This window comes from Furipterus horrens, unplaced genomic scaffold (assembly GCF_987537825.1).
Source record: "Furipterus horrens unplaced genomic scaffold, mFurHor1.1.pri manual_scaffold_13, whole genome shotgun sequence".
NCBI classification, from domain to species: Eukaryota; Metazoa; Chordata; class Mammalia; order Chiroptera; family Furipteridae; genus Furipterus; species Furipterus horrens.
The window spans coordinates 35582774-35598944 of record NW_028327183.1 but is presented as its reverse complement, the minus strand read 5'-3'; the positions used below and the strand labels follow the sequence as shown (position 1 = coordinate 35598944).

Genomic DNA, 16171 nt, shown 5'->3' with positions numbered 1-16171 from the left:
TGAAGTTCTCTCTTTACCACTCAATCCCTCTGGAACTAGCAGAGGGTTTGAGTAGACAGATCTAGGTTCTACCTAGACCAGGGACTTCAGCTCCAAGCCCATTTCCTCATCCACTGTGGAGTCCTGAAGGGGTTAGGACCTTGCACCTACATGTGGAGCCACCAGGGGCCAGGTCTCCATATTGAAGGGCCTCAGGCATGTAACTATTTGTCTCCAACTCAGAACCAATGTGAGAATTAAATGAACATCAGCCTGGTATATACCTGGTGCTCAGTACATGAGTTACTTTTCCCCCTTCAACTTTTCTGTGATGAGTAACATTATTGGATACTTATCCTATTATAAGCTGCCACTTTTTATTAACTCCTTGCATCCTCATAAAGGGGTTCTCAACATGGGATCACTGGATAAGCATCACCTGGGAACTTGCTAAAAGTATGGGTTGTCAGCTTACCCTGGACCTGCTGAACCACACTGAGCCAGTAGGTCTGGTGATATGCTCTCCAGGAGATTCTGATAACAGCTTAAGTTTGAGAATGACTCACTTCTACCAACCCTGGAAAACTGGGGCTATTCTCATGCCCATTGAACAGAAGAGGGAACTAAAGCTGAACGAGGCTGACCAGCTCCAGGTTACAGGCCCAAGTATCAGAGGTAGAATTTGAACCTAGGCCACCACACTGGACCCTGATGATGCAAAGGTTGTGTAAGATGCTAGGGAATTCCAGGTCGTCAGTGACTATGGCCCCAGGAAATGGACAGATCCCCCTCCCTGCCATGCAGGATCTAAGTGCAACAGGAGGCTCCCTCCTGCTCCCCGGGCTCACGGAGACAGCCACAGTCATTTCCAACCCTTTATTGGGGCTCTGTCAGCCCAAATAAATATATTAAACCCAGAGCTGAGGGAATCGTGCATCCAAGGAGATGCCCTCCATATCCCAGCCAGACAAAATAAGTTAGTGGGAGCCTGCTGAAGGCCAGGCCAGCTCCCTGGCTGGGCAGGCAACGGCAGCTGGATTTGCACACGCTGGTCTAAAGTGCATCTTGGTTCTGTGATCCCCGTGTCTGCATGGCCCCTGGCTAGGCCACCGGGATGGGTGCGCAGGAGGTTCCCAGTGCTCACACCGTGCCAGCAGTGGTCACCGAGGTTCTGTGTCCATCTGTCCACTTGAGGGGACAGCTGTGTGACTGGGCATCCTCAGGAGAAGCTATCGTCAGTCCGTGGCTGGGAGTCGAAGGGAGGGTCTGAGACAGTGATGCCTTGATGCAGCTTCTCCAGTGAAAACTTCATCTGGGGGAAGAGGTAGGCAGGGTGGGGAGTGAGAGCCGGAAGGGTGATCTCACCCCTGCCACCCGCCACCCCCCACATCCTGCATTTGAGAAACTGGGGAAGGTCCAGAGAGGCCGTGTCCCCTGCCAGGGTCACCATGTAACATGAGCAGAGCCATACTGTACCCAGTTTAACTTCACACAGACAGCGGATGGAAGGGGCCCAAATGGCCTGGGGTCAAGTCCGGGCTCTGCTACTTACTGGGAAACCTTGGGCAAGCCCCATACCTGTCCCAGGTGCCTCAGCTGAAAGAAGGGTCAGTAACATCCCTACTTCACCAGGTCACTTCAGGGATCTGAAGGCACACATGAGGTGCTCAATGCATGTTATTCTTATCCCCTGCTGTGTAACCTTGAGCAAGTTATGTTTGGGGGACAAGCGCTCCCCCCTCACAGGCTAGCCATGAGAAGCAAAGCAGTTGGTCATTTTTGCACTTAAAACAGCTCAGCTCGATCAGTGTCTGCTGTTTAGTATTCATTCAAGAAGTAAGCTCTGTGCCCATGGCAATTTGAGCAGAAAATAATGAGAATTTAACTCAGGATGGGAAGGCCCTGCCCTCTCTTGCTCTGAGCTATGAGGCCCTGGCTTCAAATCCCCCTACCCTGTCCTCTGTGGCCCTTCCTGGAGTCAGGGTCTCTGTCCAAGCATAATTTCAGGGTGACATGAGGCCCCTAAGGTAAGCCTCAGCATTATGGCCCAGAGTGACCAGACACGATTTTCACTGTCACCTAACTTGGGTTCTGATACCCTTGGGTGGCCAGCCAATGCCAGCTGCTCCCTAGCTTCCCACACCCACTCCCCACATTAGGTACCAACCTCAGGTGTCTGAAATTTGTGCTGACCCACCACATTTATTGAGCACCTGCTGTATGCCGGGCACTGGGCTTACACTACCAATAGCAAACATACATAAAGTGTTTACTATGAGCTTGGCACTATTCCAATATGAACTCATTTAATTCTCATAACAGTCTTTGAGGTAATGTCAATTACTATCCCATTTACAGAGGAAGCCAAGGCCCCATGTCACTGACAGGAGGTCACACACCAGAATTTGAACCTGACCTTCTGAATAGATGCTGCCCCTGAATTACAGGGGGTGTATGGGGCAATCCCTTCTAGAGGTGAGACCCCAATATCTTTTTTAAAACCTCTCTCCTACCGTTATGTGATCCCTCTTAGCCGCCCCAAAGTGGGGAGGGACTCAGGGACTAAGTAAGCCTTGCCTACCCCTGGCCACTGTGACTGGTTCAGGGGTGGGCAATGTGACCCCACCAGCCAGTGAGAGTAAACACTTTCCTTTGGAAGTCAGCCTAGAGCTGAACGTACTACCTTAATCATCCTGGGGGAGAGGAAGCCCAGAACTAAGCCAACCATGGGGGTGGGCAGAGTCAAAAGATGGTACTAGAGACCAATTCTTATTGCCATGGTGTGGCTGGATCCAGCCATGCTAAAGTCAGCCACACCTGGACTGTTTCACCAGGATGAGAGTCAATAAATCTTTCTTCCATTCTGCTCATTTTTCTGACAACCCTGGAAGGTGGGGGACTATGAATGGTTTCCTCATCTTATGGAGGAGGAAACTGAGGCCCAGAGGCACTGGCCACATCCTGGGGTTTGAGTGCAGGGTCCCTAGCCCCAGGGCTGTACCTCATCCAAAAGCTCCACCGAGGCCCGCAGGATCTGCCTCCACTTGTGTACCTCGACGCTGTGGAACTGCTTCTGCAGGGCCAGGACCTCCGCCCACTCTGCGGCTGTCTGGGGGAACTTGCTGTAGGGGGTGCAGGGCCTGAGTAGGGCCTTGGCCTCCCACTACTGCCCAAGCTCCCAACCCCCTCAGGATACCCACTCACTCCTTGGCCAGTGCCAGACTGTGCCAGGACTCGAAGGTGTGGGCCGTCCTCTCCAGGGACCAGAGGCGGTAAAAGAGGAGAACGTTGAGGGCGATGAGGATGATGAGGCTGGGGGCAGGGGTTAGAGGTCAGGAATCAGGATTGATACTCCCACAAGTCGGGCACACACACAACCATATCTTGAAGGGACACCATGACTACCCCTCTCTTCAGAGGACGAAGATAAGACTCAGAGAGGGGCGGAGACATGCAAAGTCAGGGCTCAAACCCCGGCCTGTCTGACACCCACAGCCTTAAGAGCCACGCCAAACAACCTCACTGGGACAGCCAAGGATTCGGAATAGAGAAGGGGCTGAAGCCAGGGGTGAGACATGAGGTGAGGAGAAGTGCGGGATGCAGGACCCTACCTCACACAGATCCTGAGGAGGCAGTGAGGGAGAGACAAAGAGATGAGAGCTGCTCGGCCCACCCTGCCCACCCCACCGCCCCTCGATCCAGCTCCCAGGAGAGCATGCCACTCAGCCTCTCTCTGGACATGAAGTGGCCCAAAGAGGCTGGGTGCATGGCCAATCCAACTCTTGCCTTCTAAGGTCCAATGGAAGCATGGGCCTCACTTCCGTTTCCTCAGTGTCCTGCCCCTCCACATCTCCAGACCCTTGTGCATGTGGGTCTCCCTGCCTAACCTTCTGGGGTCTCAGCTGAGGAGTCCTCTGCTTTCCCAGGAAGCTGTCCCTGACTGTCTACTTGTCCCGCCTAGAGGAAGTCTTCATTGGCCACCCAAGGCTTCTCTATCTAGGCCCTGTCCCCTCTGCCTATGTTTCCCCCATCACTTTGGTCTGGGGCCAGGACTGTACCCCCAAGAGCTGCTTGTCACTACTGTGTGCCCAGCATCCCAACTTAAGGTTAAACACAGAAAACACAAATGAAATCTGTAAATAAAATTACCTCTTTTGCACACCTCTCCTGGTTCACATAATTTTGCTTCCTTTGGGTACCCGTTCCTTCAGAAAGCCCTCCCTGCTCCCTTGGTGAGGTCAGGTCCCTCTAACCTCCCAGAGTCCCAAGGTCCCTCTCCCAGCAGGCAGACTTCTCCATGATGAACAGAGCAGTACACTGTGCAGAGTGCTGCTTGGCACATCTCGAACATTGGCTCCTTTAATCCTTGCTATGAGATGAGCACACATTCCCACTTAAGCTGAGGCCCAGTGAGGCCAAGCACTTGCCCAAAGCCACACAGCTAAGATGCAGACCCAGGCCTGTCTGACCCTGAAGCTTGCCCGGCCTCCTTACTCACACAATGCTGACGAGCACCAGGGCACCAGGGATGCCTGTTCTGGGGCCCTGGTCCACGGTCGGTTCTGAGAAGCGGGAGCTAAGGGAACCTGTGGGAGAGCAACTCAGAGTCAGACAGACACATCTAGACCATCCCACCTAGCCCTGTTCCTCCTCCTGCCCTGCCTGGGGCCTGACGGACAGACACACCCGAGGTATGCATGCCGGCCCGGGTGCAGGGGTCAGGGTCTGGGTGCTGGGGCCCATCCCCGTGACTCCTCCAGCTCAGGGGCCGCTTCCGCCTCCGCAGGCCTGACAGCAATCCCCGGGCATCCTTTCCACCTTCCTCCAGGGACTGCTCAGCCTTGGTGAGCTCTCGCTCTGTGTGGACACAAGAGAGAGCTCTGCAGGTCTGTATCCAGCCAGGCTGTGATCCCGTCCTGCTCTGGCTGACTCTGTACCCTACCCAAGTGGTGGAAATAATCCTCAATGCCGCTCCACGAGTTCTTCTCAATGAGAGACTTCACGAGGCTCCAGGGCTGCTTCCGGTAGCGGATCTCAGAGGACACTCTGGGGTTGGGGGAATGGGGTCACGGTCTGATTCCAGCTTTGCTGTCCCATGCCAGGGGATGCTTTCCTCCCTCTAATTCAGAGAGGGCCCCCATGTACCCACAGACAAAACAGATGCACTTGCCCCACCAACCCGTGGCTTCCCTATGATCCCCGCTCACCCACAGTGCAAGCCAGCCAGCATTTAGTTCCTTCTCTGTCCACACCCACTACCTTGCAAGTCTCCCATCCATAAGTGTCACCTCAGCACTGCCCACCCAAACTTCAGGCTTAATACACATCTCTGCCCTGAACCCCTTCCATCTTGCTGCTGCATGCAACTCCACATGGAGGTCTAATATAGCTTGACACGTCCCCAGCTGAGCTCCTGATCTTCCCCCAAACCTACTTCTCCCCATCTTCCCCATCCTGGTCAATGGCAGCTCCATCCTTCTAGAGGCTCAGGCCAAACACCTCTGGGTATTCCTGGCCCCTGAGGGACCAACACTTCTGCTTGCCTGCCAGGGTAGCAACCAACATTCACAGCAATTGACTTTGGCTGGGGAGCGTGGGGTGGGGGCCCTGGGACCACCAGGGTGTCAGGTGGAGGCAGCTGCTCACCGAAGACGAGCCTTGTTTCGGGCAAGGCCCAGGATGCAGTAACGGTGGGCAGTGTAGAAGTAGTCCTGGTAAGGGATGCCCTGTGTCAGCACTTCCGAGTCCACCACACACCCGCCTGCCTGCGGGCCACACCGGAACAGTGTCTGCAGGGTAAGGGAAGAGGGAGTCAGGGCTGTCCTACCTGGCTGTCTCTCCCAGCTGGCCACCCTGCCTGGCTCACCTGTGTCTCTACCACGGAGGCGCTCTTGGGACCCAAAGGGTTGCTGATGGGAATGGTGTAAGTCAGCACTCGGCGCTGATGGCACTTGCTGTCCCCACTCCAGGGGCTCAAGGTCACGTCTAGGGCAGGGAAAGCAGAATGGGACACTATTCTCCAGCCCTTTGCCTACAGGCTGTAGGAGACTCAGTCTTTTTGGAAGATTCTAGTTTTCTGGGGCCTTGCCCCCAAACCCACCCTTCTTCCATGTCCCCACCTTGGTGCCTACCCCACCTTCCTTGGGATGCCTAAAACTTTAGATGTTGATGATACTCAGAGCTAGAAACTTTCCCCTCCCCATACTTCTCACCCCTCCTGGGGCCATCTCATCCATTCCTGAAGCCTCAGTTTCCCTCTCTGTACCAGTCCTGGGTTCTCTGCTGAGCCTCTGACCTAGAGCCCTATGACCTCCTAAACACCTTCCCCTCCAAGTCCCCTGGTCTCCTTATACCCATTGGGCCCCACACTGGCCTCAGCAACTCTTCAAACCTGCCTCTCTTCTGGAGTCCTATCTCAGGAGTGGTCCAACTGTCCTCCAAGCCCCGTTGCCCACCAGAGCCCTGGGCCTGGATACTCCCTCCCCTCTGATTCCTGAGCTCCTCTGCTGGTCCCATGGTCAGCCCTTCCACTTCACCTGCTGCTATGGCTTTCGCTGTGCACACTTGGCCACAGGGACCCAGCCTCAAGGGATTTCTCACAGTGCCTCCCTCCAGCCTCAGGGCCTATGTAGGTACCTGCTGGCCTCCTGGGCTCCTCTCCCCCACTTCCTCCCCTTTCCCTGGAAAAGTTCCTCCTCAGGCCTTAGTTTCCATTTCACACCCTTCCAGCAGCCTTTCTTGATACCTCTTGGATCACAGCTACCTCTGACACATCTATTTGTGTGAGAATCTACCCCCATTCTCACTAGATCCTAGGACATCTGTCCTGGTCTCTGCATAGAATGGGTAATAAATGTATGATCATTTTATTTATGAAATGTGTACTAAAAGCTACTGTTCTAGGGGCTTTTCTAGTATTAACTCATTTAGTTCTCCTGAGACCCTGATAAGGCAGGCACTATTATCATACTTCCATTATGCAGAAGGAACTGAGGCATAGAGAGGCTGGAACCCTGCTAGTCAGAGGCAGAGCATTCTGGTCTCGTGGATGCTGCTTTTAACCCCACTGCCCTGCCACACCTAACCTTCACAGCAGTGCCTGCCTGTCTCTGGACTTGCGCTCCCACCGCCTCCCTGTGCCTGGGGGAATCTCAGGTCCCTAACCTGTGAACTTGCACTGCTCCAGGAAGCCCTGCAGGAAGGGTGAGTCTGAGAAGAGCATCTGCTGGAGCCGTTCAGCACCCACATGGAAGACAGAATTGATGAGGAGACGGCCAGAGAGGTCGGGATGCAGGGCAGCCAGGTCCGCTGGGAGACACAGAAGGGCAGCAGATGAGGCCACTGGCACTCCTCCTCCCTCAGAGCGGTTCCTCAGTCCCGCTCTGGTGACCACTCTTCCCTACTACTGGCCTTGTGGGGTGGATGCGCAGACCTATCCTCCTAGACCAGAGCAGACACTGTGCCACAGGGGTGGCTTTAAGGTGGCATGTGCCCCGAGATCAAACGATCAGAGCCACCAGGATTGCTTCTGCTTTTCCAGCAATCATGGGCTCATAGCCTGTGACTCTTGGCCACAGGGACTGGTTCAGGGGTGTGTGACTTCAGTGATTGGTTCTGATGATTATGTGAGACCCAGGCCAGGCAGCCACAGTGATTGGTTTAGGAGTTGGCTACTCTTCCACTCAGAGCCAGCCCTAGAGCTTTCAGTACAGCCACTGGAAAAAGCATCTTTTCTCTCTGTTGGGCTTGTATGGAGGAGGGCAGGGTCTCTCTCTGCGCCCATAAGAGAAGCTACCTGAAAATGAAGTTGGCACAGAGAAATGGAAATGATGATGATGATGGAAATTATAACAGCCAATACTTACTAACTGGCCCAAGCACTTTACATATACTAACTCACTTAATTCTCTGAACGACAACCCCATAAAGTAGTTTATTATTGCTAATCCTATTTTTCAGATGAGGGAAATGAGGCTCACAGAGGTTAAATAATTCACCCAGGTTATGTACCTAGGAACCATTGTGGCCAGAATCTGAACCCTAGTGAACTGGCTTCAGAGTCTGTGCTCCTATCCACCCCACTGTGTTACCTTTAAAACAGAGCTAAAGACAGATGCCTAACAACACTACTGAATGCCTTACCTGCCCACTCACTGGATTTTTTAGTCCAGTGAGCCAGCAAATCCCTTGCTTAAACCAGGCTACCAGAGTAGTTTGTCATGTGCAACTGAAGCAAATGATTTGGGCCACCTGCCTCACCTTCTTCCCCCGTGGAGGAGGAGGAGTTACTCGTGTCTGTCAACAGCTCCTCACTGGGCAGCAGATCCAAGGGGCCCAGAGAAGTGGGCCCTTCAGGTGGGGTGGGCTCTGTGCTCAGGAGTTCAGCCACCGGAGTCACTGTCTGGCTGGAAGAGGCGTCTGGCTGTCTGTCTGTCTGCTCCTCCTTGTCCTCCTCTGCCTGCAGAGAATGGCTTAATCCCGCCTTGTCCCACCTCCATCCCAGCCTGGGGGCTTCCTGTGTGCCCATATCGGCCATAAGAATTCAAGACTAAGAAAACCAGTGCTGGGAGGTCACACATATATGGAGGGCTTACAGCTGAGCTTCGCCGCCCAGACGAGGGCTCCTCTCTGCCCCTTGTAGGCCTATCTGGAATGCCTGGGCTTTCTTATACCTGTCCTGTCCATGCTTCGCCTGTGTCCTACCTCACGAATCCATCTATCTCTTGCCTCTTCTCTCACTCTTTCCATCTGTCTGTCTCCCCTTTGCCTATCTCTCTAGTTCCCTACCTGTCCCTGTTTTCCTTGACCATCTCCTCGGGTCCATCCTCTCTCTCCATCTATCCCCTCTCTTACCCCTCTACCCACCTCTGTCCCTCTGACCATTCCCTTCCTAATCCCCCCAATCTGTCCCTCTCCCTGACACCACCTCTAGCCTTCCTCTGGCTCTTCCCCTCAGCACCTTTCTCTCTCCTCCTGCTCACCACATGGTCTGCATCGCTGCTGGCTCGGGAAAGGTTGGGGGTGATGCGTCCACGGCGCGAGCCCACGGGGCTTGGCTCTTGGCTGTGGTCGGCTGTCCCCGAGGGGGCAATGTCACTCAGGGCAATCACATCTCCCACTTCCTTGGGGCTCCTGCAATGAAACGGAGGACGTGGGATCACTGTATCCTTGAGACCCCACACACCCACCTCAGTCCACCCAGAAGTCCAGGAGCTCTTCACACAGCCCCTCCTGTCTCCCCCAACCCTGGGAACCAGCTGTCAACCTTTGACTCACCCCAGACCGTTCAGCTGCAAGGGGCAGACATAGTCCTCATCCTCACTGGTGAGGCCCAGCTCTGAGCCATAGCACTGATGCACCAGGTGCCAGAGCTCGCGGGGACTCAGCGTCTGGGCAGGCAGGACATGGTTGGGGTTGGCCTCTACCACACCCAAGCCAGAACCCTTCCCACCATCCCCACCAGCCTCAGCAGTTCCTCCAGTGCCCACACAGGGTAGCATAGTCTCCTGTCTCAGATCTCACACCCCATGACAGCCCAGTGGGGAGCAGCCAGTATGGTCAGGACTTTCCCCTCCGATTCTCACAATACTCACAGCTACAGGTTAATGGTCCCAAATTTACAGAGAATATGAGGCCCGGGGAGAAGTCATGTTCTCAAGGTCACACAAGTGACTGGAGGCTACTCAGGGATTCAAACCCAGCCAGCCTCCAGAACCTCTCTTCCGCCCCATCCATGTTGTCCTACCCCCATCCATTTCTCTAGTGTCCTGAGGAGCCCTGGTTTCTCAGCTACCCACGGCCAGAAGGGGTGGATAACAATGATAAACTAGTAATAGTAACAGTAATGATGATAGCAGCAGCAGACACTCACTGCATTGTTGCTGCATGTCAGGCATTCTTCTCATCCCTTCACATGAGCTAACTCACTGAGTCTTTAAAACAATTCTGGCCCTGGCTGGTGTAGCTCAGTGGATTGAGCACCAGCCTGCGAACCAGAAGGTCGCTGGTTCAGTTCCCAGTCAGGGCACATATCTGGGCTGTGGGCCAGGTCCCAGGTTGGGGATGTGCAAGTGCCTCAGGCAACCCATCGATGTTTCTCTCCCTTCCTTTCTACCTCCCTTCCCCTCTAAAAATAAATAAATAAAACCTTTAAAAAATAAAATAAAACAATTCTGTAAAGTTGGTGCTAATATTGTCATTTTAAGACAATGACACTGAGGTACAGAGGTGCCCAAGCAGCAGCACTGAACTGTGATCCCAGGGGCTGGTCTAGCATGCTGGAACTAACCACGGGACAACCCTGCCTCATAAGAGATGACACTGCTGAGCATTTATTCTGAGCCCAACTCTGGCTGCTGTGTAGGGAGAATCCCCATCTGACCAATGGGGTTCAGTAACTTACCCAGGTCACTCAGCTCCTCAGTGGTGGGGATAGAACTCCAAGCCTGACAATCTGGCTTCAGGACCTAAGCTCTGAACCCTCCTCTGCCCTCGCCCTTCTCGCGGGCTTTGATGCTGCACTGTCTCCTCTCTCGGGCTCCTGCTCCAGCACTCCTGCCCCTAATGGCCATAGCTGGAGATGCCCCTGAGAGGGAGGACATAGTGCAGTGCTGCTGGAGGAGCGGGTTTGGGCCTTCTGAGTGCTAAGGCCGGTAGCCATGAGCCATGCCAACCAGACATCTAGCCACCCTCACTCCCGGCCAGCACAACTCTGATTTGTTTGGGGTGAAAATCTTCTCCAGACAATTCATCTTTCCTTTGCCACACACCCAACTTCCTTTGCAACTGAAAGCAGTCATGTGACTCAGTTCTAGCCAAAGAAATACAGAGAGAAATCTGCTAAAGGAAGCTTTTCCTTCCTGATAAAGGAATTTCCACTTTCTATCCACCACTGTCACCCTTCATGTTTGGGACACTTCCATGAGGGCACGACACCTGGACTAGAGCAGTCACCTTGTAACCACAAGACAAGCATGTGGACAAAACATCAATATGCAGAGGATGACAGTGTGGGAAAATGGACAAGAACTTGGGTCCCTGATGACACAGAGAGGCCTTCAAACCCACCCTAGACCACCTGCCTCCAGACCTCTTGTTACATGAGCATCAGTGTGATGCAGTGGTTGAGTGGAGTCCAGAACCTGACTGCATCGGGTCAGAACCCACCTCTGCCACATAAAAGTCCATGTGACCAAGTCTAACACTCTGTGCTTCATTGGTGAAATAAAGATAATAACCATGCTGCCTTGTAGGGTGGTTGTGAACATTAAATGAGTTAATTCATGTGATACCAGATCAATGCCTGGCACTTAGCACCTTTAAGTGTACCTTGTGAAATAATTCAGTATCTATTTGCTTAAACCATTGTTTGGTTGGCATTTCAGTCACTTGTAGCCAAATGGATCCTATGTAAACCTATGTAACCACAGTGGGCACTCCAAAAGAGCCTGTTGAGGGCTAGCACTCAATGGGCTATCAGACTACTCAAAAGCTTCAGGGCAAAACATGATTCAAAATTAAGATTTTGGATTTAAGAAAGGTAATACAGTGATAATATTGTATGCTGTAATACAGCACCAATAATATCATATTTTGTATCCAGGGCATAATGTGCCAGAGGTTCTCAAAGTGTGATCCAAAGATTTCTGGAGCCCCCTAGACCCTTTAAGGGTATCCATGAGGTCAAAACTATTTTTATAAGTATGATAAGTAGTACAAGGTGTTACTTATCTTGTCACTTTTATTCTCTCATGAGTATACAGTGGTTTTGTGGAGGCTCTATGACAGGTGACACTGTCGTTTTCCTGGTTGCTAATGCAACATGTTGTGTATTCTTGGGCTTAAAAATTTCCCAGTTTCAGTTTCTAAACAGTTGATATTGATAGACATAACCTACTCACACAAATGCTCTTTGGAGTCTACAATTATTTTAAAGAGTGTAAAGGGTTCCTAAAACTATGAAGTTTGAGAATCATTGGTATATTCTATTAATATATTGGATACTTCAGATTGAATTACATCTAAGATCTATCCTAGTCATGCACATTAACAACATGAACAGTCATAGTGAGATACAGATCTGTGCTACGCAAGAGGCATGTATGGCCATTTAAGTTTACATTAATTAAAATTAAATTAAATTAAAAATACAGATCCTCAATCACACTAACTACTTTTTAAGAGTTCAATAGGTACATGTGGCCAGTGGCTACTCTACTGGACAGCATAGAGAACACTTTCATCAAAGCAGAAAGCTCTATTGTAGTGCTGATATGCATAATAAATACCATGCTATTAGCTGAGATCAGATTTTGCTGCCACATATAAAAAGTTACAGTGAATAAGGGGCTGTGGATACACATTTCTAGTGGGCAGGGTCTGGCACTAGAACCAATGGTGGCCCCTCATGCAGCCTACGGAGGAAGCTGCCAATATGTTGAGCCCATGGAGAAGAACTGGAGGGTCCTCCAGTTCAGGCACCTCTGGTTCTGTGGTCCCCCCATGGTCCATCCCCTAAGTCCTCTGCCCAGGCCTCATCCAGACCCACCTTTTCAAGCAGTGCATTCTGCCAGAGGCGGAAGATAAGCAGGAAGCAGCGGTCCCGGGCTCCGAAGGAGGTGAAGAAATGCTGCAGGAGAGACATGGGGTGTGGGAGAGACACGAAAGGGTGGAGGGGAAACTCCATCCTATTCCAGCTCTGTTCCCCATCTCCATCCTGATGGATATTCATTCATTCATCCCTTCATTCATTCTACAGAATGTTTATCTTATGCCCAATCCAGTACTCGACACTGGAGTTACTGTGATAGGGAGATGGCCCTTAGCCTTGTACCCAGAGCTCACAGGCCAGGGCAGAAGACAGGCACATCTCCAGATGGGGTCAGTCCAGAGTGACTGGGCTGTGAGGGGGCAAGCCTAGGGCACTTTCCCAGTTTCCTTTGCCCATAGGGTGGTCAACTGATCTTCTCTTGGCCAATAAAACACAAAGGGAATTCTGCTGTGAAGCGGGAAGTGGGGTGTGTGTGTGTGTGTGTGTGTGTGTGTGTGTGTGAGTCTCTGTGAGGGTGTGTGTGTGCATGCGTACGCAGTCACATTTCTTTCCCCCTTCCTGTCTCGGCCATTGATATGAGGTAGCCATCTTGGGACCATGAGGCAATATCACAGGGACAGAATGGAGTCTCAGGGAAGGCTTCCGAGGAGGGAGGACGTCTGAGTTATAGATGCATGGGAGGGAAGAATTTTACTATTAATCCTATCTCAGAGCAGCTGTGTAAGGGGACAGACTGCAGGGACTGAGACAGCAGGAGGCTGGTGTGGAGATCCGGGTCAGAGACGATGGGAACCTGGGCCGGGCCAGGGCAGGGCAGGGAGAACAAAGAGAAAGTCAGAGACAGAGCAGATCAGGGTGCAGAAAAAATCGCTCTGGTAGGGAAAGAAGGGAGGAGTCAGCTAAGATCAGGGACCAGATGGCCTTACCAGCAGGTCCTCTCACTCACCTTCTCACTCTCTGTGCAGATCTGGATGGCGTTGGGGATCAGCTTGGCTGTCTTTTCCTTCTTCAGGCACGTCACTTCCTTCAACTGGATGGAAATCTAAGAAGGACAGGCAGGTCAGGAGGGCCCAGAGCCCTGCCTGGCCCTGCCTTCCCCTGGGCCCCTTCTCATCCCTGCATGGGCTCACTGTTGTCTCCCAGCGGAAGATGTTGCTGTAGAAGCAGATCCAGTTCTCGGAGAGATAGAGGCGGCCCTGGAGGAGGATCTCGCGCTGCAAGGCACAGGAGTAATCTGAGGAGGCCAGGGGAGAGACGGGCAGATACCCGAGTCACACGGCTGGCTGGGCCAGCACCCAGGAGGTTTGGGAGGGCAGAGATGGGAGCTCAGGGTTGGGTCAGGGCTCGGTGGGCATCAGGACTCACCCACAATGAGGCGTTCAGCTTCAGGGAGTTTGCTGAACAGTTTCCGGAAGTCCTCATTCCGCTGTTTGTACGTGGGGCTCAACATCTGGGGGAAGTTTGGGAGGCGTGAACCCAGGTGGGATTCACACCCCTAATTCTGCCCCACTATGCTCCTGGAAGCCCCTCTGTCTCCTCTGTCCCAGACAGGCTCTCTGCGGCTTCAAGTCTAGCTCACTCTGGCTTCCAATGCCAGTAACACGAGAATAACTGTGATGAGAGCTCCCACTTACTGATTTCTACATAAGCCAGGTCCTATGTCATGTACCCATCAGCATCACTGACTCTTAGTGAAAGTTCCCTTCAGCCTTGTAAGGTTGGGACTGTTTTTCAAGGAGAGAGGTCCAGAGGGGTTAAGCAACTCATTCAAGGTCACACAACACATAAGTAGCAACACAGGTATGACCCAAGGTCTGCTGACCTGAGCACCTGCTTCTTGATGGCTGTCCCCCTCCCTCCAACCCCTCCAGCAAGTGTCCCTTGCCCAGCACTTACACTGTACCAGCTCTGCATCTTCTGCAAGAGAAAGGAGTAGAATCAGGACAAGCCCCAAGACCTCCAGCCTTTCACTCCTCTCCCAACCCGCCTTGGGCCTGCACCAACCTTGCTGTTGCGGATGAAATTCCGGCTGCCCAGGCTCTGGGTGCTGGGTGTCCCAGGTATCCCACTCTTCTCTGAGGAGCTGTCTGACCCCTTCTCCACCATGGTGCCTGGTTCTGGCTCAGATGGGGGCCGGCTTGGGGGCAAGAGCTGCAGCCGCTTACGGAGAGATGGTGAGCTGCTTGGTGTGCTCCGGCCAGAGTCGGGGGTGGTACTGGAGTAAGGGGAGGAGAAGAAGAGGTTATGGGACAAAACAAGCCAGGGTGTGCAGACAGGCCTATTTTGGGAGGTCTGTGCATCAGCCCACCAATCCCTACCCAAGCATTCTACTCAACTTCCTAGCAGCATAGCCCAGAGCAGGTTCCCTAACTCTCTGTCCTCAGTTACTACATCTGTGACATAGGGATCAGAAACACATGTCCTCATCCGGTTATCTGGAAGATTAAATGAATCAATACATGTACAGTGCTTCTAACAGAGGCTAGAATACAGTGAGCTCTCAATATGGCTGCTGTATTTTGAATTACCTTATTAGCCATTTGTACAATAAATACTTACTGAGCAGCCCCTTTTCACTCAGTTACTTGAGCTCAAAACCTAAGTATCTTATTTTCTTTCTTGCTCCCCCTCATTTCTAATCTGTTAGTAAGTCCCACCTGGTCCACCTCCAAAATCTACTTCCATTATTTCTATTAAATCCACTTCTGCTCCAGTGCCCTGGCCTCACCTCCTTAGCACTGGTAGCCCCCTACAATCCACTCCTCACCCACAGCCAAGGGGGCCTATGAATGTGAGTCCAGGCAGGTTAAGGTCCTCCTGGATGAGTCCTCACCAGGCTCCACCTCAATTCAGCTAAAAGCAAAGTCCCTACCTTGGCACCCAAGGCCCTAGTATGGTCACCGTCACTCCCTCCATTCCAGCCTCCTTTAGTCCCTGAAACCCACCAAGTGCATCTCTGAGTCAAGGCCTCTGCACCTCTATTCCCTGTGCCTGAATGTCCTTCCACAGCCCCAGCATAAGCAGCTCTGTCTTATTCCACTCAAATGCACTTCCCCTGGGGGCCCAGTTGGAAGTAGCCCCCAGCCTCACTCACACCATCTCAACTCATCCTGATCACTTATTCAGTTTGTTGTTTGCCCCAGACTATAAAATTCAGGAGGTCCTTGTTGCCACTGTGTCCCCAGCACCCAAAACTATATCTGGCACATAGTGATCTCTGAATACACACTGGTGACTACATGAATAATCCGTGTGCTGCCTAGAACTGGGAGCAGCAGAGACCACCAGATGTGGTTCCGACCTTGGGGAATTAGCCTGCTGCTAGAGGCAGCCCCAGAACAAGTAGAACTCTCAGAGGACCGGATAAACACAATCTGTCATAGGGCTATGGAGTCAGTCTGGGGGGATTTGAAGGGACACTCATGTTGACTTTGTAACAGGACCCACTATCGGGCAATCTATGCATATGATGAATTGTACTGATCCTCACACAATGCTGTACATTTGATACTATCACACACACCCCTTCGCAGAAGAAACTGAGGCCCAAAGTGGCAAACCACTTGTCCATGGTTTAATTCAGAGCAGGATTCCAACACGGGGAGGAGGTGGGAGTTCTGCAACCACTTGGGGCTCCTCAAA

At 52.3% G+C, this 16171-nt stretch overlaps 1 protein-coding gene across 2 annotated transcripts in view; it reads right to left on the bottom strand.

The window, feature by feature from the left end:
* Positions 1 to 840: 840 nt before the first annotated feature.
* The window catches only part of GRAMD1A (GRAM domain containing 1A), a 22592-nt gene continuing 7261 nt past the window's right edge, over positions 841 to 16171 (bottom strand). For both annotated transcript variants that reach the window (XM_090260958.1, XM_090260959.1), the window contains exons 2-19: positions 14534 to 14744; positions 14426 to 14446; positions 13895 to 13979; positions 13660 to 13763; positions 13476 to 13571; positions 12527 to 12607; positions 9256 to 9368; positions 8961 to 9111; positions 8239 to 8437; positions 7144 to 7287; positions 5846 to 5964; positions 5626 to 5768; positions 4922 to 5025; positions 4666 to 4836; positions 4478 to 4565; positions 3184 to 3291; positions 2981 to 3101; positions 841 to 1291 (exon numbers count right to left, since the gene is read on the bottom strand). In XM_090260958.1, coding sequence (XP_090117084.1) covers positions 1199 to 1291; positions 2981 to 3101; positions 3184 to 3291; positions 4478 to 4565; positions 4666 to 4836; positions 4922 to 5025; positions 5626 to 5768; positions 5846 to 5964; positions 7144 to 7287; positions 8239 to 8437; positions 8961 to 9111; positions 9256 to 9368; positions 12527 to 12607; positions 13476 to 13571; positions 13660 to 13763; positions 13895 to 13979; positions 14426 to 14446; positions 14534 to 14744 — 2152 coding nt within the window. In that variant the 3' untranslated portion in view covers positions 841 to 1198. The remainder of the gene's footprint in view (positions 1292 to 2980; positions 3102 to 3183; positions 3292 to 4477; positions 4566 to 4665; positions 4837 to 4921; positions 5026 to 5625; positions 5769 to 5845; positions 5965 to 7143; positions 7288 to 8238; positions 8438 to 8960; positions 9112 to 9255; positions 9369 to 12526; positions 12608 to 13475; positions 13572 to 13659; positions 13764 to 13894; positions 13980 to 14425; positions 14447 to 14533; positions 14745 to 16171) is intronic.